The following is a 25,544-nucleotide window of genomic DNA, read 5'->3' as shown; positions in this document are numbered from 1 at the left end:
ATGAAAAGGACTTGAAAACAGTAATAATAAAAATTGCCAGGCTCAGTCACTTTGTATTCTTGATGAATTTCTTTTGTTCACAAGTAAAATTGTTTATTTTTAACAAAGAAATACTTTAACATAGGACTGAAGAATTCTGTGGGAATATCTGTGGATGTACTTCAGCCTACAGCATCACTACGCCTGACACTGAACAAGAAGAAACTCAGACCTTCAGAGTTAAGGTTGATTTACAGAACTGATAGTCAAAGAGCAAATCAAACCTCAAAGCTTTTCGTGGTGTAAAGGGAAGAAATCTGATGTAATCTGTGAGATGTGTTAAATGAAGAACACCTTTACTTCCAAGTAATTTTCGTATCAAAGTTCTTGGACCTCTGTTTGTAGCTACTTAGGGACCAGGAAACACGCTACTATTACTTTAACTGTCAAATGTCTTACTGAAAAGTGTGTTTAATTCTCCAAGTAATCACTTAAATAGGGGACATTCACCACATTCTAAAAATGCTCTTTGGTTTACCTTGTGCAGTTGCCAGCACTGCGCATATAAATTTCCTGTTTCATTGCTTCCTCACTCCTGTCTGTTGTGGATAAGATCTATCAAACAGGGGAAGCATTTTAAGAACAGGAAAGTATGACTATCAAATAAGAAAAATTGGCACAGAGATTCAGGAACAGGCTTTAGTACCTGAAGCTACTTATACCCCATTTAAAAAAATGTGTGTATGACCAAGAATTTATGTACAGCAGCAGAGCAACTTATTAATGCACCATACTGCCTTTGTCAGGTTTGCTTTACGCTAACTGCATGAATTTATCTTGAAAACAAATTTCCTGTATCTCCTTCAGCAATGTGATCCTACCACATTCTTTATGTACTTTCTAGCAAAAGAAAACCCTGCTGGAGTCTGTATCGTATTTCCTGGAATTAACCTTGGAAATGACTGTTTTGAACACCATGAACCGAAACTCCGCTCACAGCTACGCCTACGCTATGCCTGTTAAGTACCTGGAATTCCTCAGCTCCTAACTGGAGTCCTATGATGCTTGAAAAGGCAGACCAACAACTATATTTGATACAGTCAGGTAAAAATTTTTTTTGTTTCTAGTGTATTCTGCCTTGATTTTTTTCTGTACTCTTTCATCTCACGTAAGTATTTCCTGAAACAATCTATGGCAACTCTACATTGAACCTAACTATAAAGGAGAGGCAGGTTTGTGGATAGCTATTAGAAGTGGTTAGGTGGCCGCTCTGACGGAAAAAAAGCGGTAACACAGACACGTCAGAAATAAAAGGTTAATTTGTAAACTCGGTGTACAATGTAGTTATTTAAGCCCTTCAATTGATCAGCACCTGCTCTCAGGGCTGTGAAATATCTTCCTTTTTGGAAGCCATCACCAGGGAACCTGCCCTATTTCTGAAGTTGGCTCCATTGACCATTCAGTTCTTATTTTACTTTACCTGTTTTTCTATGTTTCGTAAAAGCAGGGTAGGACTGCTGGGTGACATTTCAAAGTCATGCTCCGGCAAAGAATCCTGTCTCTCAACAGCAGCTTGCGAATTCCCTGTGGCGTTTAATAAAGCTTCTTGGTCTGTCAATTGTATTTGCTTCTTCAAAATGTCTTTTGGAAATGGGAATTCTTCTAAGATCACCATCCCCTAGACAACAGCAATTGAACACAGTTGGTTGACAACGGATTAACCCTCCTAAATAATTTTTAAGGGGCAGTCAAACCTGGCACATCCCCCTTAAATCCTCCCAGCATCTCTTTGGAGCACTTAAACTACATTTTAAATACACTTAACAGCTAAAATATAGAAATAGTAGGTATTTTCATTAATGAAAAGCTGCACCAATTATGCTACTCCTTATAACAGCAATCACTCTAGTGTTATACCACTACTTAAACATCTGTGCCAAAATTCAAATCAGAAATTCATACTTATTAGAGCAATTATATGATCATTTTCCCGCTGATTTAAGAAGAGGTCTTTCTCTAAGAAACAACCACCCTTTGGTTTGAAGTTGGTTATAGTCTTTGCAGCCAATAAATTTCATGTAGGCATTCTGAAGTGCTCTATTTTTCTTATTCCTATCCATGTTCTAAGCAAAACATCAAGGTTGTTATTTTTTATGTAGCAGAGATGGATACAATTCAAAACAAAAGCCTTTTTCAATTTAATAATTGATTTTTCTTAAGGTGAGCATTTTTAGAGTTTCATAATTAGAGGTAACAATCCCAAATATTCTAGCAATCTCGTTGCTTTTCAAGACAATCCGCACAAATCTGGTATCAGACGTGGTCTATCGTCTAGAATGTCACCTAATAAGATAAATATAACTTTATATGGTAGGGAAATAACAGAGTTTCATAAACGGAACTAGGAAAAGAATACCCCCATTGTGTTTTCCTCATGACAAATTAGAAAAATAAAAGTGTCAAATACAATCCTAGGTAACATCTCAGTTGATTTGTTTTAACAACTTAAAATGTTAAACAAAATAATAAGCAAAAATAACTTTGTAACAGTCAAAAAACAGTTCCTCAAGTAGTCCCTTAATTTGTCATTATCTTGAGCAAATAAATTTAATACTCAGAAAAGGCTATCAAACCTCTGCAGGCTTTTTCCAAAGAGAAAGGGAAAGAACTTGCTTGCTTTTAAGTGCTGTTACTCAAATATCAAGCAGATATTGAAAGAATGGGACCATTCAATTACACTACCTCAAATTTTTCTTTCTAGTGAGAATATTCCACTAAAAAGCAACAGAAGATTGTCATCATGTGAACACAAGGAACTCCTATATTATTTCTTTTAGCAAGACAGACTTCACCTAGGTTGTGGCTGTGGACAATTAAGGATCCTGTAGTTTTACTCACACCTTAAGTCCTGCCTCAGCAGCAACTTGCCCTAAAACATGAAAGCAAGTCTCAAAGAGACTTCAAAGAGAAGCCTAGGAGAAAACGTGAAATTGCCCTGTTCTCATTGAGTCTCTAACTTATTCCCCTGTTTGAGTTATAAATTCAAAGCTGAGAACAAAAATATTCTCTAAAAACAAACGTAGGTGCTTGAAAACTTGCTTTAGTGCCTAGAAGGGGCACAGAGATTCTGAGTTTCCATCAAGTCAACACTAGATTTTCCACATTCATTAACAGGTAGTAGCCCATCATCTGTGCTTTTCCATTTACAGCAGATGGAAACAAATATCCAGACAGTATCATACTACAATCTGTAGACCAACAGCAGTTACAAAGTAGGCAGTACGTTCAAGGAAATTCAAGTATAGAACTAATTTCTATGTGCCACAACAGAAGGACAAGCTAGCTCAATAGCTTTAGACTCTTTTAGAATTTAGAATCTTTAAATCTTTTTAGTAAGAGAATCATAGGTCATGACCACAGAGAGAGAAAAAAAAAAAAACCCCATAAATGTCTAAAACACAGATTCTGAAGTCAGAGGAATAGGAAGACACATAGGAAAAGTGGTGAAAAGAGGGGGGGGCCACTCCCTCCCCCTCCCCCAAATTTTATTTTTTAAGTTGCAGAATCCTGTTGACAAGCACAGAAAGAGGAAAGCAGAAAAGGAAGGAGAAAATTGACAGACTGTATGAAAAGGGAGAGATGGAATAGGCACGGAAGAAAAGAGGAACAGTAAAGAATTAGAAGACTGACTATATAAGTTAAATGGGTTACAACCAGTAGGTTTTGGCAATGAACTCCCTCCTCTCCCCCACCCTTAAATGGAATTGTTTTGTTTTGCAGATATACATTTTTTTAAATGGAAGGACTCTCAAAGACCCAGAGCTCCACTTTTGTGTGCACAGAGATGGAGAAGACACAATGTAGTACGGCAGGAAACTGCCCACAAATTAACCCTCTCCCTTCCTATTGCATTATAGTGTTAGAGGAGTGGCATTTTGCTTGGAATCATCGTTCACTGGCTATAAATCACATTTTTTTCCACTCAAAACACACCAAAAACACTCTGAAACCATTAAACACAGCATACAAATTCTAATGATATTGTGTAACTACTCTGCAGCCACTAAATGAAAACAAAGAGCTCCTCTATCAGCCCACGTGTCCTTCCATAGCTGCTGCACTGGTGTACTACAAACACATATACAAAAAAATCACAGCCAAAGAAAATATGTGTCTACCTTCACTATGGGACACAATGCAAAATAGTGAATATCACAGCTGGTAAAAGGGGCATGAAGTCTGCAAATGAACGTCACTAAAGATCTCCACCAGGAAGATGACTAGGTTCCAAGCCAACATACCACCTAATGGGAAGAAAATGCATGACTAAAAGAATGTTCTTTCTCTCATTTCTCTGTTATTTATTTCTCTGTGTTCTGCAGCTCATGAGACCTATGCCACCCTAAAGACTGATAGCTTTTGGGGATAACAGTGTGCATATACCTGGTATTTAGGACAATACTGAATTACGGGCATTCTCACCCTTCACCAAAATACAAAATCTCCTTTCAATTCCGTGGGCACAGAGGTAGGACAGACCCTCAAACAAAGGCTCTTCAATTATTTTTTAAAGAAAAACCTGACTGGGGAAAAGTTGTGAGCAGGAGAGACAAAGCGGGATATGAAAAGAAGGGCTTTGAGGGTGAAAGGAGAAGACGGAATAATTTTTATGTGATCAGAGGGAAATACTCTCTGGGGCGATTTCCCTCTCCTTTTCAACTCCCTTTAAGTCTCACATTCAGCCACATAAAGTCTAAAGCATCTTCTGGCTCCTCTCCATCTGTGCTTATCTGGCTCCAGCATAGATCAGACAATCTATATGAAGCTCCTCAATGGAGAGTCAAAGACACCTCCTCTAAAACCCCTCACTATCACACAACCAGAATTATCACAGCTTTTGGCTTCTTGCACATGAGAATGACCTGGGAAAACCATTAAATTGATAGATTATTAATGTTTTAGGAATGTGACTTTCCCACTGTCTAGCCAGTTCGATTTACAAAAACTAGTACATGAGTTACACACATTGGAATTTTAGTAATAATTAATCCTTGACCTGTTCAAAGTGCTGTACAAACATTAACTAGCTAATCCTCAGAATAAACATGCACTGTAAATAACAAAAAAACCCACCCTGAAACCCCACAACACAAAAATTAATAACCAACCACCCCACCTGAAAACCAAATCTTGCCTCTTCTGCAGAGGGAAAAACTAGTGTGATAAATGCAGTACCTTGTGCTGGGCCCCTGAAAGTCACTAACAAAGTCACTATCACAGATAGGAAGGTAAGAGTTCCTGACTCCCAGTCCTGTACTGATGCCTCTAGGGTACAATACTTTTTAGCTCCTGATGTCTTTCTCATTAACCTTTGTATGTGATAGCCTGCGCAGATACAAGAACTCTAGGGCAAAACAAACAACAACAACAACAAGGAACCAAATAAATAAATATTACAAGAAACACTGTCAAAAGATTATTTGAAAAGCCCATTTACGAGCTTACAGACAATACCTTGGTGGCACGTATCTGCCTGTGAAGGTCAGTTAGTTGTTGGATTTTGTATTCTAGTTCTGAAATCTGGGCTTGAAGCCATGTCCAACGGCTGCCAATTCTAGCTCTGTCTGCAAGCCACTTCCATTCAGAAGTATAGCTGCTGTGAAGACAAAATGCTGGTTAGTCCAAAGATAAAGATAACCACATTTGCACAAGAACATTTTTGACAGCTGCTCTGCCTCATGTTGCAAGCATCTCAGTTGCTTTCAGAAGATATCCGATTATACCCATCCAGTTTCACATCAGCTTATTTGTGTAACTACAGAACTTGCCCAAATCAGTACAATCAATGTTCACTGGCTATTCCCAGGCAAAGCTAGTTTTCTGTTCTGTATTATAAAACCCAGAGCTGGAGAAACTACCAAACTATATCAGTTAATGCAGATTACAGATTTGTAAAGAATTCCAGTAACTCCACCAGCAAGAATCTGAATTCTTACACCACACTTCCTCCCACAAGCTTCCACAAATATCATTTGCTAGCAATTGGAATCTAATAAAACACCATCCAGCAATAATCAGCTAGATATCAAGTCACTGCCCAAAAAAACAACTAAGTAGTTTAGATTTCTTTTATTCAAGCTATTTTATAAATACAGCTGTGTCAGTGTAGTATTATTAGGTCACTCTTACCACTCTTTACAAATAGGTGTATTTTATAACACAAAAGATATGCCTCCCAGTACTTGACATTGTGATTAGCTTAACTTTATTATGCTAAATCCATCACTGGTATCAGCAAACTCTATCGAACCTACATATTAAATAGATGAATGACATAACGGTACCACTCAACAAATAATCTTAATATCCAGTAAGTTTAAGCAACAGAGACAACACAATGCAATATTTTAGTATGCAACTTCCACTAGTATCCTACCATTAACTGAGTTTATTTATTTACAGGAAATGACTGGTGGTTTTTTCCCCACTAAAATTGTCAAGTAGTTTGCCACAGCTAACTTAAAAGAACTGTAAAAACAAAAATCAAACTTCTTCTGGAAAAGAAGTGTTGTTACTCAAGTTATTGGGATAACTACTGGATCTAAACCCTGGAGGACACTGTATGGTAAGTTTTGCACAGGCAGAATACATGATCCTCTGTTCCCCAGGCAATGAAGAGTACTGAAGTATCACAAAAGATACAAGAAAAAGCAGATGCCAGTGAATTGGCATAGGAACATCACACAAGTGCAATTGGTTCATACAGAATTTTGTGTCAACTACCTCAACAACGGAAGAAAGGTAATGCATCACCCTCCAGAAGATGCTAGACATGAGCATGAGCAGAGAATCACCAAATTTGAGAACCCCAATATTTTCAGGGCAAAGACTATAAAACATAATATAACTCAAAAACTCAGAACTTTCAGTCTACTTTAGCTATCATAAATAGTAAGAATAGACAGAGTCTCTGTAGGTTACCTCTACAATACATAATTTCCCCCTTTTTAACATAAATTATCTGCCCACATAATTTACAATCAGCTTAAATTATCTCCTACACAGACAAAGTGAACATATGAAATTAGACAGGAGATTGAAATGTCCTGTTTAAATCCAGATTCTACGTGCAAGCAAATAAAGTGGATTACCATCAAAAAGAAACTCAAGAACCCTATAAATATATACCATAATAAATTGTTTACATTTCATATATTCTATTAGTGATTTTGTCCTAGGAAAAAAGGCATATGAAGTCATCTTGTGAACATCCATTTTTCTGACAACCCCTTATTTCTCTTTGTTTTCCCACTAGCACCAGCACACAGTAAATAGCCCTGGTTACTTATGCTTTAACCAGGTCTTCTTGCCAAGAACTTCTCTGGGATTGACAGCTTTTGTACATTTGTGCTTCTGGAAGTCATAAAATACAGTTTGCGGGGAAAGGGGGGGATCCAAATTCCTAGTTGGCCCAAGTCAAGAGTTCAATTAAATAATGTGTTCACACAAGTGTGGTGGCTGGAATAGTTAGGATTTGTCTCAGGACCCTGGGATGGCAAAGCGCCACTCCTAAGAAAGAGCTGCTTAATGAAGCTGGAACAAATCCCTTAGTTAATGATTTTAATAAAAAAAGTTAAATAGGAATAAAGAGGATAACAGACCCAACAGGAGTGTTGAGGTGCCTATTTCTATTCCTTTCTCAAAAGACAAATGAACAAACAAACAACAAAACCCCACAAACCAGGACATTGTAACAAGAAAGCCCAGGTTAAAGAAAATAAGACAGAATAACCTCCCAAGCTAGATGCAACAGTTTTGGGAGAAAGGTGAGCTATCCTCAAACAGACCGAGGAGGAAGGGGGAGCAAATGAGAAAAATAAAAAGTGCCCACATAGCTGGGAAACAAGAAGCGAAATGGAAAGGGCCAGAGCTGGTCTTATGTCACATACACTGTATGAAATCAGCATGTCAGTAAGGAAATCTATAATCAATATCAAACCACAGCAGATAACAGAAGAACAGTTAAATATTGTAACCTTAAGACAAACAAATTATATCCTCTGTATATTACTGTCTTACATATAAAAATAAAATCCTCTGCAAAGTTACATCACAAGTTATTTTTCAAAAATGTGTTTACAGGTTTTTTCTTAAACACAATATTAAATCTTGAATTAATTGCATTCACTGTTAAATATGTGATGTATATTTTTGCTTCATTCTAAATTACTATGCAAGTATTTCTTAAGGCTTTAAAGTGTACTATATAATTCAACTAACAGGATTTAATTACACTGTAATAATGATGTCCTTCGGCTCCTCTGTAAGGAAGAGTTTCCACCGAACTAAGCACAAATATTTTAAGCTCATGCCAAAGGAAGCAATTTTAGCTTCTCTCCCCTGCCAGCCCAGGCTGCCCCGTGTCCAGTGCCTGCACAAGCACTTGGGCAGCTACACGGTGACATGGATTAGAGAGTTGCTCATCGTTAATTTTAACTTCAGAGGCAGGGTGAATGAACCAAGTTTAAGTCTAGATCCCTTTCCTAGTTTTGATGCCTTGCAGACAGACAGACACACACTTTTGCACTGCCACAAGGGAAGGGGCAGGAAGCTCAGGGCAAGGCAGCAAGCACAAGCTCACATTTACAGGATAGGAGGTGAGAGCACTGCTAAATTCTGTTCCCATCTCTGCCACTCACATTTGTTTGATCTTGCATTATTTATATCATCTTTGCCTCTCAGTCTATTTCTCTACAAACAATTTAGTAAACCTCGTAACTCCTCAGAGGAAGATAAAATCGCTATAAGCTATCCTCACACTCCTAAAGTGAGCTGTTTGCATGCAAAGTAGTATGGTCACTCAAGTGACAAATGATAACCTACTACTGCAATTAAAAAAAACCCAAAAAACAAACTGTAAATCTGTTCCTGGGATGTTAGAGAGTACAGCATAACATTCACTCAGTAAAGAAAGCTGTTTCAAGGTGGCACCAGTGAATTCATTAATTCTGCAAATCCAGAGAAGAAAAAAACCCCACCAACCACAAAGAGTTACAAAAATAACCAGGCGTGTTACTGAAGGAGGAAGTCAGAGCAGGTGCTAAAGTAGAAGCTCCTGCTCTGGTTCTCTGTTGGGAATGAGACAAGGAAAAAAAAAAGTTTCTGTCTGTCCCGCTTCCTGTGTGCTCCTTTTGCAAAGCATCTTTACTTGGTTTCCGTGCTTTCGACTCTAACATCATACATCCTCCACAGGAATTTCAAATTCGTTCTTCTGCTGGCAACTCAATATAAACCACGTTACATTTGCAAAAGTTTCTAATGTTCAGTACTGTAGTACAGTGAGATATTAAACTTATATAAACTTACTGGTCTTGCAATGACTCTAAATCTGCAGATGACCTCCTGCACTCATCCAGGATTATGAGAATTGAAAGAGAACAGAGCAATACTGATTTTGTATGAATAAAACATCTCATTTAAATTTCCCTAGAAAAACATGTTGGAATTGCAAAGGCAAAATTTGTTTCCCTAAGAGATACTGGCTTGCATTTCCCTTGGTTTGATTGAACTGCAGGAGGTCAATCCTGCACAACTTGCAAGAGAAGAAACAAAGAAATGCAGAAGAACAAACAAGCCACAAGGAGCACAGACACAAATGCAGACAAAGTATGACCAAAAATATAACTAAGAAGCAGACATACAGGCTGTACTGCATCACCCCAAAGTATGGGAAAGAATTCAGCTGGGGATCATCAGCACCAGCAGAGGCAGTGTAAGCATTTCAAAGCTACTTGCTTTTGCTGAGACCCAAGAGGCAAGTGAAGAGCACTAAATAATAAACTGCTATTACAGTAAGTACTATTGCTTGAACTGAAAGAAGTTAAGAAGTTTTAGCCATGATCTATGGACAGAATATATGGATGAACCCCTTCAGCACTCTCACCTTCCCCAAAAGAGAAAACAGAATTGAGAACAAACCATGCTTTTATGTAAGCAAACCAACATCAGAGAATGCAACAGGACTATGAGAAGTATTTCCAGTGCCTCCACTATGTTGTGGGTGAGATTTATGTTCTTCCAATAGCTAAGATCAGTCTGTCCCAAAAAACAAAACCAGGCAACCTAACTGAGTGCAAAGGGGAACTGCTAACCAAAATAAAATTGCTGTGCTAGACACACACTGTTGTTTGGGTTTTGTGCATGGGTTTGGTGGTTTTTTTTTTTTTGTTTACAGGGGAGAAAAAGGAGAGGAATTGAAACCTTTTAGGCATATTTTATTTTTATAAGCAAACAAAACAAGATGACTGAAAAACAGTTCATAAATAATGAAGAAGAAACAAAGTGGTGGTTAAAATGCACAAAAACATACAGAACCTGGGATTCACAGTAAGTATCCAGGAAAGTTGATTCAAATAGGTATGGTAAGCACAGGAAAGAATATTTTAGAGCATGCAGCCCTGTGCCCAAGGCAAGATTCTCCACAAGTATCTTATATCCTGAAAATTAAAAGGAAACTGAGGCCTTCCAGCCTCATAATCCCCAGTGTGAACAAGTAACATGCCCCTACCATGACACGTCTGCAGGGACAATGACAGGATGCTTCCTACTGAACAGGAAAGGAGAATGCTTGCAACAGACCCACATCAAAACTCCAAAACACAGGTTTGCCAACCTAAAGCAGTCTCCTTCCAAAAGGTTTGTTTCAAAGAACACCAACATTTTCAAGTTACAACATTCTTAAACACGAACAAGCCAGGGAGCAAGGCACCCTGGGTGGGTGGGAGAAACTTCTCCAATTCCAAAATTCTGCATTAAACATAAGAACGGCAGTTGTTCCTGACATCCCCTCACACTTACATTACCGCTCAGTTTCCTAACACGGTGTATTTTGCACTTACTGCCAGGCCACGTCCCCTTCAGTTGAATCCACATTGTTCTGGCATCCAGTTTTCAGATGATTTAGTCCTAAAGTGACCCCGTGATCCTGACCTCAGCCATCCCTGCTGGTTCATCTCCTCCTCTTGCTGGAAACTCCTGGGCTGTCAGAAGTCTATTACCAACCATGCGACAGTGAAGTATTTGGGAGCAAGAAACAGCTCATAAACTACAGACTGATAACCCTCAGGATAAAGAGCTAATCACCTTCCTTGGTGGGAGTCATTGAAAACAACGGCAGAAGTTTATCACTTTGATGAAGGACTCAACTCCGGAAACTGAAAAGCAAAAATTCAGAAAGTTCTCCAGATCTTTAAATCCCATCCAGATATCATGTGACTCACGATGGAATTCATGAGACTTAACACACTGGGGAAAAAAAAAAAAAATCATACATGCTCCAGTTCTCTTGGGAAGCTCACTCAAGTTGTACAAAAATACAAAATAGAGTGCCATGTGGTGAATATGAACTATCATAAATGCTTAACAGCACACTAGTATGGTGGGGGTCTCCCAGGACCAGAGCTGCAAACCTGTGAACTTCCTGATCTGCCCCTAATTTTACACCAGCATTACAGTCAGTTTTCCTGCGACTACACATGGCAATGCTGAAAAAGCAGCTGGCCTGAATACAAGCATTTTCTTGCAAGCCGTTAAGGTGGGCGCAGGGCTTCTGTTACGTTCTGACAACACGTTGGTGAAATTCAACACGTCCATTTTTCTTCTCTCTGCAGACACTGACAGTTAATAAGAGATTACCTATGAAAACTAGGAGATGGCATCATATGAAACACTTAAATTAGGTGAATTCAGATATGTAGTGCATGTATTTTAGATAATCTTATCTAGATTTTACTCATGAGATAAAAATGCCCACTCCCAACAAAAACTTCCAACACTTGTAATGGCTGAACAAACATGTCCAACTATGAAATGACCCCTAAATGCTTTCTCAAGGACTAATTCTTCCAGCACACCTACTTAATGTTTGTTTTCAGAATGAACTAACTTCAGTTGCTGTTGAAGTATTAATTTCCCTGGACCAGTTAACTGTTAAATCCATAATAACCACATAATTAAAAAACCAGCGAGTGCTGTTTTATGAACTCAATCTCTTCTATGCATTCCAGCGTGCAAACAAGATTAAAACAAACTGCAACAAATATCATCCTCTGGTATCATATCCAATCAACACTACACAACAAAACACTGTTTACTCTGACAGTTCACTATAAGCCTTTGCTCAGATCATCCAGGAGCACGCACCGCAGACTGACTGTGGAGAGCAATACGCTGCTGTTTTGTGACAACCAGCACCAAACCAAGCTATGCACCAAAAATCAAAGGAAGCTCTCTGGTACTCAAAAATTATACCGCAATCTCTGTGAAGATCTGCAATTAGGTCATTCTTCCAGAGCCTCCAGGGTTGCTACCTTCTTTGGTGTTTAACAGAAATTTTTACCTGGCAGAGATTTTCCTCTGAAACACTACATGGCTTCAGAACAGATGGGTTACAGTTCTCCCTATCATCTACAGACATCGGCAACTGCTTATCACAACAATTTCTGGCACCCACGCTTGGTCCCACCATCTCTGACATACTGTTGCCATTTAATACTTTCAGAATTGCATCCAATAATGTATGTTGATACTAACATATAATACACATCTTATCTTCCCAGACCAAAAAACTTTATCCAGCTGAACATTTCTGCTAAGCCATTTATGCAGTAACACCTGAAATTATCAACCATAGCTGTGATTTTCCCTTGAAGAGAAAATTCAAGGTACAGAACTAGAGTGGGGGAAAAAAATTAAGTAGCAACAGAGTAAGATTTTTACATCTTCCACAAATAAGTTTAGAAGGGACAGTGGGGAGAAGAGAAAAATCAATATTCAGGAACAAAAGACTGTAGAATAAAACTGAAAATATAAAAAGGGAAAGTCTCTGTGCTTGGATACCCTAGCAAAGGAGAAATTTCATAAGAATTTCACACTGGGGCTCTATATGCTCCCTCATCTGAGAAGTCACATCTTCCAAACTGATGAGATGCCACAGCCAGTACTTGCCTGCTACAGAGTTCCTGCAAAGAATCACACTATTACTACAGGTTTTGTATTAGAAACTGAACTGTCACACTTGCACTGAATTGTTAACTCAATTTAGGGCTCAACAAAAGAAATTAAAAATTCAGCTTCTTAAAGCAGTGTTGTCTGTTACAGTGCTGAACTTTTCCAATAGCTGGCTTCACAACCTGGTAGGCCCTTTTCATCTTCAGGTCTGTTTACATAATTCTTTAGAGCTGTTAATGATAAAAGGCCAAATTGGTTGGTGGAGGTGGGGTCAGTTAGAATATTAACTGCCCAAGAAGTAAAAACCTGCGAAAGGTAAACAACTAGTACCATTTCCTCTTTTAATAAAATTAAAAAAATACACTGCAAAATGCATATCTGCTAATGCCTTTTGTTAAAAATATTTTAAAATTAATTTTTAAGATTCCATTGGCTGCCCCAGCCCCCCAGCCTCTTCCACTAAACCTCAGCATGCTGTAGATCAGACCAACATGGAGCAGAGAAGCAAGCAGTGCTAACATGCAAAGAAAGAAACTTCAGGAACACCAGGGCTGCCTGGAAACAAGCTTCTTTTCTTGCCTTTGAAATGACACAACATCAATAGACTAACAACAAAACACCAGGAACACAGGCCTAGAAATTCTCTGTAAGTATTACACAACTGTTCTTGAAAAAGAAATCAAGAAAGTAGTGCTACCTCTGGATCCCATGCTCAACATAAAATAAGATAAGAGCTTACAATATATTTAAAGATATGTGCAAAAGGAACATTATTACAGCATACAAACAGCATATCAATGCTGTCCAGCCACTGAAGTTGGTCCCAAAATTTGTACATATATTCTTACAAGGAATAGGTGAGTATGGTAGTCATGTAACATCTAACTCCAGCTTATAACTAATTTCATTCTAGCTGTAGATAGTATCAGGTTTCAATGTAAAAATGGATACGAAGCATATTCTTTTTTGAGACTTTTTGGATAGACAACTAACAGTTGATCCAGAACTTGCATGCCAGATGCACTGGAAATCATCAGCAGGTTTTTGGTAGCGGAAGGACTGCAGCCCTGCAGAACAGAGAAAAACTGCCTGGGCAGGGACTGAGAGGAGACTCAGAAGGGGCTACGGCTGGTGGGGAAGTCTACGGCAGAGCAATCAGGTGAGAAATGAGAAGCAGCAGCAGCAAAGGTACCACCACACGCTGACCTCCACCTCCTGCTGCCCCTCACCTCATCGAAGGGAATGTGCCTTGCTGTAAGATGGCGTGAGCAGTGTACTCACCACGTGTGGGGGGGTGCTGTGGGCAATGGGCTAACAGGAGAGCTGGAAGGACCCCAGAGCGCTTCTCTGGGTGGGAAGGCAGTTGGGCAGAGCCCCGAGGCCTGAACCCAGACCACCTGCAGGACCCAAAGGAAGCTGCAGAGGGGCTGTGCTGAGCATGAAACCCCCGGTGGGGGTGAGCCCCTAGCAGCACTGCCACAGGGCAGCCCGAGAGCTGCCCCAGCAGGGACACCGGCCAGCACCTGCCCTGGGGACATGGGACAGCCTGGTACATCAGAAACCAAGTCGTTTGGGCCCCCTGCAGTTGCTGTAAGCATGCTGTGATTAAGTAATAGAATCATAGAATCATTAAGGTTGGAAGAGACCTCTAAGATCATCGAGTCCAACCGTCAACCCAACACCACCATGCCCACTAAACCATGGCCCTAAGCGCCTCATCTACCCGTCTTTTAAATAGAGGAGTAACCAAACAGTACTTGGCTGTCTGCTTTGCAGGGCAGGGATGGAGTTTGTTACGAGGTTAAACCCTACAGTCTGGTCTGCAGGGACAAAGGGTGGAGAGGGTAATGAACATAGGTTTGAACAGTTGCAACCTTCTTGATTTGGGTGTTTATAGGAGCTTGGTGTGAAGTTTCACTGAGTTTTATTGCTGCCCAGTCCACGCCCATGGGCTGGGAGGAAGGGGAGTTTATAATGCACATATATTCAAACATGCGTGTTCAGACTTACTTGTTTTCAATACCAAAAGCCGTAATTAAAAGTTTGCTAATTGGAAATTAAATTGATTTAAATTCCCCAACAGAAAACTCTTCCTCACCCACAACAGCTAGGTAAAGTGTTTGGATGAAAATAAAATCACTTACAGCTATTTCAGTTTCAATAAAAAAAGCACAGGTCAATATATTTAAATCCGACATCTAAAGTTACATTCCTAACCCATATTTAGCAGTATGAATGAAACCCTGTTACAGGAGAGCATTCCTATTTTGGGAAGTCTTTATGCACACTTTTTATTTCATGTGAAAAGGAAAGCATTTAAATGATTTCCTGTATCAGGGGCCCACATACGCTGATTTTCAAAGGCACTGGATGTATCCCTTTGAAGTAGATTCTTATGAAATTAATGTTATCTATAAAATGAAATAATGCTGCCCTCACTTTACAAGGTGTTATAAAGACAGTTCGTTGTTGTTTGTAAACAAATCTTTTAATTAAAACAAACACATTTCATGGCTTAGCAAAAGAAAAAAGCTAGCCATAAAACACTGATTAATCAGCAGTTGACATCAAGCACCGAACTTTTCTTGATCTACCATTTAATTAAGCATGCGAGGTTATCATGTATACACATGTGTATGATTACTAGCTCTTCTATTCTACTATACTATGCTGAGCGTGTATTAAACTGTCATTCAGAAAAGTAATGCCAAGTTTTTATTTAATATGCATTCAACACCTATCTAACTCAAAAGCTTTGACATTCCCGGCTCCGAAATTCCCTTGCAGGTTACAACTTGTCAAACCTTCTGCCTTTCATTAAAACCTTTCAGTCTGCTTTCAGCAGCTGCAAAAATATTAATGTAATTACAGGTTAGAAATCAGGATCCTCACTCACAAGAACATTACTCTGGTATTGTGAGAAGGAAGTCTTGCTCAAAAGCAAGTTATTATTGCTGTACATCAGATCTCTAAAGAAAAACAGTAGGTGCATGTGGGACCCTAAAGAAGTTATAAATCCATCTTATAGAAATCCAACCAAGTGAGGTTGAATATATTCTGAAATAATACATGTATCCCTAGAGTGAAAACAGAAGGTAATATAAAGCTAGCTTTTCTTTCATTCCCTGGTAACAATTCTCCTCCCACATCCTAGTGACAGGGGCCAAGAATTGAGAGAATGGAATTCATGAAAAAGCAATGTATAAAACATTTTGAAAACAGCTTATTATCAGCACCTATAAATTTATACTTATTCAAGAGCCCTCACATTAATCTTCTATGCAAATAAGACATTTCCCAGACTCATAAACTGAAAAGGTCTTAAAAACTGGAAACAACTGGGGTTTTGTGCTGAAGAAAAATGGAGAGCAATATTTAGTCCTGGCAGACTCTCTTCCTCCCCTTCCCGAAACCAGAATTCAGTTCTGATATCAGGTATGAAGCAAAATTACAGCTCAGAGTGGAAAATTAGGACCTGATCTTGCAAAAACAAACAGCTTCCCATTACAACGTGGCTCAAAGACATGCCATAAATCCCTGCCCTTAAGCAGTGCCTTCTATAGTGAGGCCTGCAGAACTGCATTGATGTTGCTCAATTAGCCATGAGAAAAAATGCTAGGAAAAATGGAAAATAATCTAGAACAAACAGATTAGATCTGGAGATACTAGTCATAATATTTTCTTCCTTCCTGTCTTCTCTCCGCCTTACTGCTCCCCTCCCCACCAAGTATTTGTTGTAAAAGCAGATTTCCCATCTTCTCTTTCCAACTAGCAATCTAAGGGAAAAAAAAGGGGAAAAAAAAGAGAAAGATTTCCTATCTCTGCACATTAATTGTAAAAATTTCCAGGCACAATAAACCCTGTGGGCATGGAAAAATACAACAGTGCTTCTTCATCAGGCCTGAGGTTGCTGGAGGATAATCAGTAAAACATGTCTTTCAAAAATCAGAGGAAAAGCATGAAAATATTTCAGACGGAAAAAATCCCATCAAATGATGCAAAAGGACTGTATTCAGATAGGGGAAGGAGGACTGGGGAAACAGGACATAGGACTTCTCACAAGCAGACAGAGCTACTTACTTTGCAGAAAAATCTATTGTAAGCAGCTTTTCTCTCTAATCAATTAGGTACATGCATTACTATTAGATGGAGTGAGCAGCTGTGCCTTCAAAGAACCCCAGAGGTGTATCTTTTGATTCTGGAAGATGTAGTGCATGTAGAAGAAAAACTCTGTAGCCTGCAACTTTAAAGGTTTCCCAAATAACCACCTCAGCATCAGACTTCTTTGTGGTACACCGTAAACAACTAGAACTTCTAACCACATCAGGTACACGCACAGAATACATAAGGATGTAAAGTTGGCCTGGAAGGACACAATACATAGCTCCCAGAGCAGAGTGTGTTGTTGAAAAAACTTCAAGCTCACATCCTCCCCCAAATCACCTTGTTTGAAATCTGTGACCATTTCTGCAAATAATCTTCCATCTTCATGAACCACAAAGAAGATCAACAAGTTGCAAATAAACTCAGCTGGTGAAATATTGTCTATGTTGCATTTCAAGTGGTTGATGTTAGTTGTGAATTCTTGAAGGAATTACTTACGCTCAGCTTTGTGATGTCCTCCTTGGGCCCTTCGTCCACTTTGGTTGCTAACGCCTAACAGGGAGCTAGAGAACAGCACCTACCACCTGCCTTTGAGAAACCAGAGAGAAACACTACCATATCCCCTGTGTAGTGTCTTGGGAATTTCCTACACCCAAAGGCTGAAACGGTACTAGAATACACTACAAATTACTGATGGAAATTTGGTGCTTTGCCTAAGAAACCTTCCATGAAAACTGACAGGTTAAAGACATTAATGAGCTGACACTAGCAGCAAAATGACAGAATTCCTGAAAAGAGCCTACTGTTTTTTCGTATTTCTTTTTAGCAAATACTCAAAGGACCAAATGTGTTTCAATTAAGCTCTTGAAATGGGATGAAGCTTTCCAATTACTCTAGGAACTAGGGAAATTCAGTAAGTACTGTGAATTGTCAACTAGAAGAACTGCCTTCACCAGCAGACTAAGGATCTTTCTTGTCTTGAGGACAGCACCTATGTAATGCACAAGGGATGAACAATGGTCTAAATATCTTATAACAGCTATTTGCAACTAAACAACAAAGGTATTGAAATAGATGGATAAAAACAATCTTACTTGAGAGACAAAGCATTGAGATACAGCTCAGAAGAGCTTATGTCAACACTCATTGGGCAAAACTCTTTTCAGGACAATGAGAATGAACAGGTTCAAAATGCTAAAAATAGCTCCAGGTTTCTTCCTACTGTGAAGAATTGGAGCCGGAATAAACTCCTCTCTCCTGATGGGAAACAGACTGTTCGCAGGTAAACATGGTAACTGCAGGTTCCTCCTCCCTTGCACATTGGATTGACACCTCCTCCCCCCCAAAAAGGATAAAAAGCACCGCAGTCACGACAATGACCAGCCACCAGCATGATTATACCCTCAAGTTAAATGCAATCAGTATACTGTGATATAGGCAAAACTGAAACATTTTTCCCATTCATCACTGCATTAGTAGAACCTTATAACATCTACAGTTAAGTATTATGAAGGATATCACAGAGGAAGAGTCTTCCAGGTCAGTAGAAGCCTGTGACTTATTTTTCATAGTGAAGACAAGGAAAGGAGTATTCTCTCACCCGTATGATCACATTATTTCTGGAAAGCACTAAGAGTCAATTCCCTAGGAGAGAAAGGCATTTCAAAGAACGTAAATCCACTTAGAAATAAAAATGGATGTTAACTTTGTTTGTTTCTTTTGTCCAGGTGAAAGGTAAGAGCCTTAAAGTGGTAAAGCTCAGGAAACACCAAATCTCAGCAGCTGCACTGGTAACTGATTTACCTTTGTCACCTAGAAGAAAAAGTGTAGCCTTTTAGCCACAAAGACAAACCTTAGGTAAGCTGGAAAAATGAAGAAAACCACTCAAAGCTGAAGATAATGATAAATTCAAATAAGAGACAGCCTGTCCTCACTGCAACGTTAATTCAAGCATTGCCTCAGCCTGTGCACATAGACAAGAATCTTCTGCTTAAATTAGGTAGTACTTTAACTCTGAGCTTGCTGGCCCAGCAGCACAGTTCAAACACCAGTGATTCTTGCACTGCCAATGCAGCAAGGCTTTAGCTAATCCACTCATCACTGCTGCTGCTTAATTGCTCTTCAGCAGTAAGAACATAAAAAAGGGAGAAAAAAAAACCCAGCCCACAAATAAAGGGTTGCACTGAGTCAGACTATAGATGATCTACCCAGTCTCCTGCCTCTTAGCAGTGGCCACGATAACAGTCTTACAACGGGGCAGGCATAGAGGGAGCAGTGCTTCTCCAGAACACTCCCTCAGCTGCCAGCAACAGCAGCTTGGGGATTTCCTGAGTCAAAGGTGGTGTCTTCGTACTTAATAATCCTCTGTGGATTTTTTCATCAGTGCAACAAAACAAACTGAGTAAGCCTTAAGTGGAAAGATAACTTAAGGAATTCAAAAGCCACAAGAAGAAATAAAGGTAAAGGACTGGCAGGCAGAGTTAGAAACTCGACTGTCCCTGGCAAGAAGAAAAAAGAAAACCCTCGCACAGAACTTCAAGTTTTACATTATCTACTACCCTTTGAGAATCAAGAGTTTCTCATCAGTTTTTCTTTTTCAGTTCATGTAATCACAAGATAAGAATCCTAGAGGCAGAGCTATTACTCAGAAGTTCAAACATATCAGCTAGGAGAAGAATGCAGATTCTCCTACATTGGGAAGAGCCAAAAATGCTGTTTTTTCATTAAAATATTTCAAAAGGAGAATAATTGTTTTGCAAACTCAAATATTTAAGGTGATCCTAACTTAGTTGGCAAGTCATTATGCTTTGGTTGGCGTTCAGTACAGTATTTACCATTCTGACAATATGTAAAAGAAAATGAAATCTAGTTTTTACTTTGCACTTTTCCTCCTCTTTGTTTTCCAGGCCTACAGAGTTTAACGAAACGCAGCAGCTATTTGATACAACCATGCTACACTGAAGCTTCCCTAACTGAAGCTATATAAACACATAACAGGGCACAGCTCTTTTCCAAGTTAAGACAAAGCTTCCTTGATTTCTTCTGAACGTTATGCTTTTCAAGAAACAGACCAAGAAATATATGGTTTTTAGTATTTATTTTTCTTAATGCTTTCTAGACATTCCCTAACAGCAGAGTCTAAGAAGAGATCAGGATACACAAAACCAGTCCTGACTTCAAGTGCTGGAAATGTAGGTGCCATGAAGCTCCTACCAAGCTGCTGTGTTTGTGTGAAGCTCTATTCTGTGTGTCACTGTCCTGACTATCACATCCTAACAGACCTTAAGACATACTCTGTTCTCCCCAGCTGTAGGAAGGGGAAAGCAGCCATCCTTTCATGGCTTTCTAAAATTTCTTGACCAAAGAGATTGTGTTAATAGTGTAGCAAGCTAGGAAAAAAAAGAGGCTGTACCACCATCAGGGAACAATTTTACTATCTACTTCTCTTACCCACCACTGACTTCTAAAGCTACAATAATTTGTACTGACAGGATCCCTGTCAATTCAAAACAGTATTAGTTAATGATATTGATTTCCCTCTGGTCCTTCTTGAAAAAGATACCAGCAACAATAAAAACACCACTGCTAGCTTCATTCACAGTAGCAGAACAACTTCAGTAAGTGAATTAACATTTTTTAAATTATAATTCAAATAACCAAACTTTTTCAGTATATAACCCCCAAATACTGGATGGCTTGACACCTGCATCAGATGATAATTTTTACTCTTTATCACATCGTAGTGGATTTCAAGATCCTAACATTGACTAATTCTTAATAACTCCAGAATAAAACCAAAATTATTTTCATACTGGCCAAAAATGTAATTTACAGCACTGCTATCACTATTTGATTTACAGCACCATCTTTGTATTGAATAATTAGCAGTACTAATGTAATGCAAACTGACAGAGTGCAGTATAAAATCTAGCTCTCTACAGTCAAGTAAAGTAACTGTTCCTTAAATGCTGTCATTTCAAGTTCTTACTTTCTGTCTGGCCCCTGCCAAACCTAGCTCACACAGGCAGTCCTGCTGATTTCAGTAGGACTATCTATTGAGTGAGGTTACTCACACAAGAAGGAATCTGCAGGTCTAGACCCTTCCATCTTGATTTATAAGCATGAAGCACATGAGTCTAGCAGGAATTCAACACTTACGCTTCCACAGTTGTTCTTACAGTCTGTTCCTCACCATCTTCATCTGAGCTGCTACATGTTGCATCGGAGTCCAGATCCTTCTCCACGCGAGACAGCAGCCCTCCGGTAGAAAGTGCAAACCCCCGGATTTCACCTGGTGCAATGCTAACTCCGTTCTGTACGTCCGTACTCAAACCGCTCTCCAAAGTAGTTGTGTTTTTTTCTGGCCAACCTTCAGCGCACCTGAGGGAACTACTGCTCAAAAATCTGGTTGGCTCATGGAAAACCTTCATTCTTTGTAGCTGATGTTTCACGAAGCATTTCAGCTGCTGATCACAGTGTTTGATAACATGCTTTGCCAGGAGCATTTGTAAACGCTTCTGAGTTCTTTTGGCACGACTGATTTCCATTTGTTGCTTAGTGACACACTGGAGTAAGCGAGCATACACCTCCTCCGGGGTGCAGCTCAAAATCCCTTCTGAAGGCCCGTGAAGAATTTGGTGTAATAAATCCCCTTTTATTGTTTCAGCGCAGACTTCCAAAGCCCTACCCAAAAAACCATTCTTCTTGTACCATTTACCGTTTAAAAGCTGCATTTCTTCTGCATTACTGGATTCAGTTACATTTGAATTCAAAAGTCTCTGCATTTCTACCAAATTCGGAGATGTGGTCTCTGAAAATGTTTCCCCTTTGACCTGTTCCTCAGGTTCTGAATGACTAATCTGACCAAATGATGTGTCAGCACCATTATGTAATGAATTTCTCATCTTGGAGCAGTCAGGCTCTCCCACTTTCGTTTGCTTACTGGTTTTGTTGCTAAACGCAGAATTTGTACTCATTAACAAGACAGACTGATAGTGGTTGGAGGATGGTGGAGAACCAAAATGCTGCACACTGAAGATATCATTCCTGAGGTTGAGGTTGGGCTCAGCAGTGGGGAACCCCAGGACTGAGCAAGTAATCTGTGCGATGGAGTCCTCTTTTATCTTCTCTTCCACTGCTCTGGAATTTTCCATGCACAAAGCTGTATCAGACTCCATAGCTCTAGAGGACAAAGAAGGTGACAAGTGGATACCATGACCTTTTGTTGCTGCCTCTCTGAGGGCCGGTGTCATTATAGCTACGGTAGGTAGTTTACAGCAAACCTGAAAATAACATGGGCCATGTAAGTTTTCTCAGTTTTGTGACACGGTACAAATACAACAACTCTATCAGATATTTCATTCTTTCAACATTATTCAAAGATTCCATAAAAAAGGACATTATCTAAAGAACATGGATAGACTACACTCCCTCCCAAGTCTAACAAGAACAGTCTTTCTGTTTTTTTCTTTATTTCATTTAGAGGTTGTTCCGTGTGCAATGAAAGCCTTTACCTCTCAGGGGAGTAAGAGTTCATACCTCATTGCATTTCTGATCCTATCAGTCTGAGAAATAAGACTCACAAAGTTCAAGACTGCCATCTAACCTTGCCCAAAGTGAAAAACATGACCATAAGCCATGTGACTGGAAGGACGCATTTTAAAAATATGTGTGCGAGTGTATGGATATGTATATGCACACAGAGACGCACATCTGCACATTCCCACCCCAAAACTCTGGCTGGATTTTTTTTTCATCTGCTCTGGAGAGAAGTTACTTTTTGAGTTGTATTTGGTTTTCATTCAAGTATTTTTTTTTATACTTAAATGAGGCAACACCAACAGTATCACAGAAATGGGAGCTATGCAGCTACCTATTACAAGTTCAGCAAAGCAGAACACCTACCACATGATGAAACACTCTGAAATAAACTCAGAGGCACTATTGGGAGAAATAGATTTAATGTAAATCTATATAAAGCAAGCATTTGATAAATTAATTATATATTCTCACAAATACACTGTAGAAACCAATCACCATGGCTAATGCTTTAAAAACAGAGAACTGTAAGTTCTAAATGTTTCCTAAAAAACAATCTTTCCTGTGCCTTTGTATCCAGTAGTTCTTTATTCATCAGGCACTGCCTGCATAATACAAACACAATATTCTTTGATAACAATTTGAGTAAAGACAAACAGTTTTCCATTACAAACCCCTTTGCCTGTGACTTGCCATAGCTTAGACGAAGGGTTCCCAAACTTGGGGATCAAAAGACCAGTGTCAACCTTCACCACTTCTTGTCAGCAGCTACGCGGCCATGTCATACTGTACCTATTCCACAGTCTACAGAGCAGGAATCACTGCTTTACACTGTACTTTCAGCTTTGTTTAGGAGACAGTTAAATAAACCCAATGAAAGATTTTCTTGAATACGGCCTGCAGAAGCCTGAAAGATAAGCTACTGTCAGTTCTTCATTAAGAAGCTAGACACAAAACCAGAAACAATAAGAGTAGTAGAGAAGTGAGTGTAGCACAGTAATTCCACAGTAAATTCTGTTTAACCAGTGTACTAGTTGAGCAGCATTTCCATTGCCCTCCTTTTAATGTCTTCAGTTTCTTTGATCTCCACAGCAACTGCCTAGCTCAGCAGTTTTCAATGCACAGATCCCATAAGGGGTCAATGATTCTGCGACTGCCACATATGGATCTTAAGAAAAGCAAACTCCTTGTCTGAAGCCTTAGCTTGTTTATAACTACAGGTTTTATGCTGAAGGTGCAAACGTTAAAGGGAGATTTGAAAACCTAAGGAGCTGAGCAGTACCAGTCTGGATACTTTCTCCTTAACCCTCAAAACATGGAGAAAAACATCAAGAGCTACATGCTCCAGTACTGCCTTAACGGTCTCTGTATGCTTTATTCAGCTTTCATTGCTCCACGTATACTTCAACCATGAGGTTTTCATCTCTGTACATCACCTACCCAGCATCACAGGGACCAGATTTGGTGGTCCTAATGCTAATCCTAAATGATACTATTAAAATCCCAAGGATTTTAACCTTTATCAACAAGCCAGTAACTTCAGACTATAGAGGAATTCAGCACAAAGTCCTCTCCAGTGGACAGCTGTTCAGCAAGAGCCCCGTTACCAGGGTCAGACAGGGAAATGCACTGAGAGCTGAAGCCCCAAATCACAAAGGCTCTGGTGACTCGGTAGTGCTCTCAGCATCTGGCTGACTCGTGGCTTTGTGTCTTTCCACTCTTCTAAGAGCTAGCAGGCACAAGAATTTTTAAATCCAAAGTAGTATGGATTCAGACACCTATGCTTCCCCTGCTCTCAGCATATGGCAAATAACTATAGTAAAGTCAAAGTGATTTAGCATAGCTAAAACATAAGGGGGAGAGAACTGAAGCCCGTACTTTCTCTGTGGGGTTTCTATGAACTAAAGGGGGTCCCCATGTTAGATCTGTCCCTGGGAATTCCAAAAAGCGCTCTCAGAAGAATGCTGTCAGCCCAATATCTACCTACACTGAGCAATGAGTTTAGAACTGTTCCAACTTTACCATCTACCTTCGTTAGCCTGAGTGGTTGAACAGTCATAGATTGCTACTCCTGAAAGCCAGGAAACATCCACACACAGTAGAGCTGCTGCTCCTCAAGCAAACAAGAAGTTTGGAGATGTGTATCTCATACCTGTATGAAGATGGAGGCTATTCAAAAAACTGGCAGCACAAAATTTTCAGAGTGCTGTGTTTTAACTTGATCGTATTTCCTCAAATACTACATAACCTTCTGGTACAGTTTCAAGTTTCCTAAATTGCAGTGAATACCATTAGCAAATTATTTTAAGTTTTTTTGAGTTTGGGGGACTTTTTTCCCCCTCTTTTAGCGGGAAGAGGGGAAGAAATCAAAGTACCCTCAAATTGAACCACAAGCATTGAACTAAAGAGCACCAACAAACCACTAATTAGGAGTTCCTGACAGAAGATGCTTAAATTACAATATAGCTAAAAAAATAAATAAAATGCTTTTGAAGAGAAAAATCACCCAATTAACCCCTTGCCCAGCAACTTGCAAACTTCACACGATGTTTCTGCCCTGCAGACAGTCGTGTGAGACACTTCAGGTGTGTTCCTGTCATTTCAGTGACATTAAAAAGACTTTATAAAAGTTGGTACTGTCCCAGTCTCCAGTCCTTGGCATTTCTCAAAGAAGTTCACACACACACGAAAAGTCATTGGTATATGAGCAAAACAACGTATCAGCTGCAAAAAGATTAAAAACAAATTTTTAGTTCAAGTACTTGGCTTGACGAGAATTGTACCATTTTCATTTTGACACATTTTATTTCATTTTGGCAGAAAGCAAAAATAATTTCACTCCACCCTTACTGGAAGTGAGTTTCCAGAGCCAAACCTATTATCTTCGGGGGGGGAAGTGCAGAGGGAGGGAAGAC

The 25,544-nt window shown here is 39.4% G+C and overlaps 1 protein-coding gene across 1 annotated transcript in view; it reads right to left on the bottom strand.

Annotated features, from left to right (window-relative positions):
* Nucleotides 1–22,343, bottom strand: part of KANSL1L (KAT8 regulatory NSL complex subunit 1-like) — a 60,280-nt gene extending 37,937 nt beyond the window's left edge. Inside the window, exons 1-3 of the mRNA XM_009329650.1 lie at nucleotides 21,250–22,343; nucleotides 5,494–5,635; nucleotides 1,460–1,657 (exon numbers count right to left, since the gene is read on the bottom strand). Coding sequence (XP_009327925.1) covers nucleotides 1,460–1,657; nucleotides 5,494–5,635; nucleotides 21,250–22,343 — 1,434 coding nt within the window. The remainder of the gene's footprint in view (nucleotides 1–1,459; nucleotides 1,658–5,493; nucleotides 5,636–21,249) is intronic.
* Between the last annotated feature and the right edge of the window lie 3,201 nt (nucleotides 22,344–25,544).

Source organism: Pygoscelis adeliae, unplaced genomic scaffold (genome assembly GCF_000699105.1).
Source record: "Pygoscelis adeliae isolate BGI_AS28 unplaced genomic scaffold, ASM69910v1 Scaffold7, whole genome shotgun sequence".
Lineage (NCBI taxonomy): Eukaryota > Metazoa > Chordata > Aves > Sphenisciformes > Spheniscidae > Pygoscelis > Pygoscelis adeliae.
Note: the sequence above shows the minus strand (reverse complement) of the source record. Positions and strands in the feature narration are given on the sequence as shown.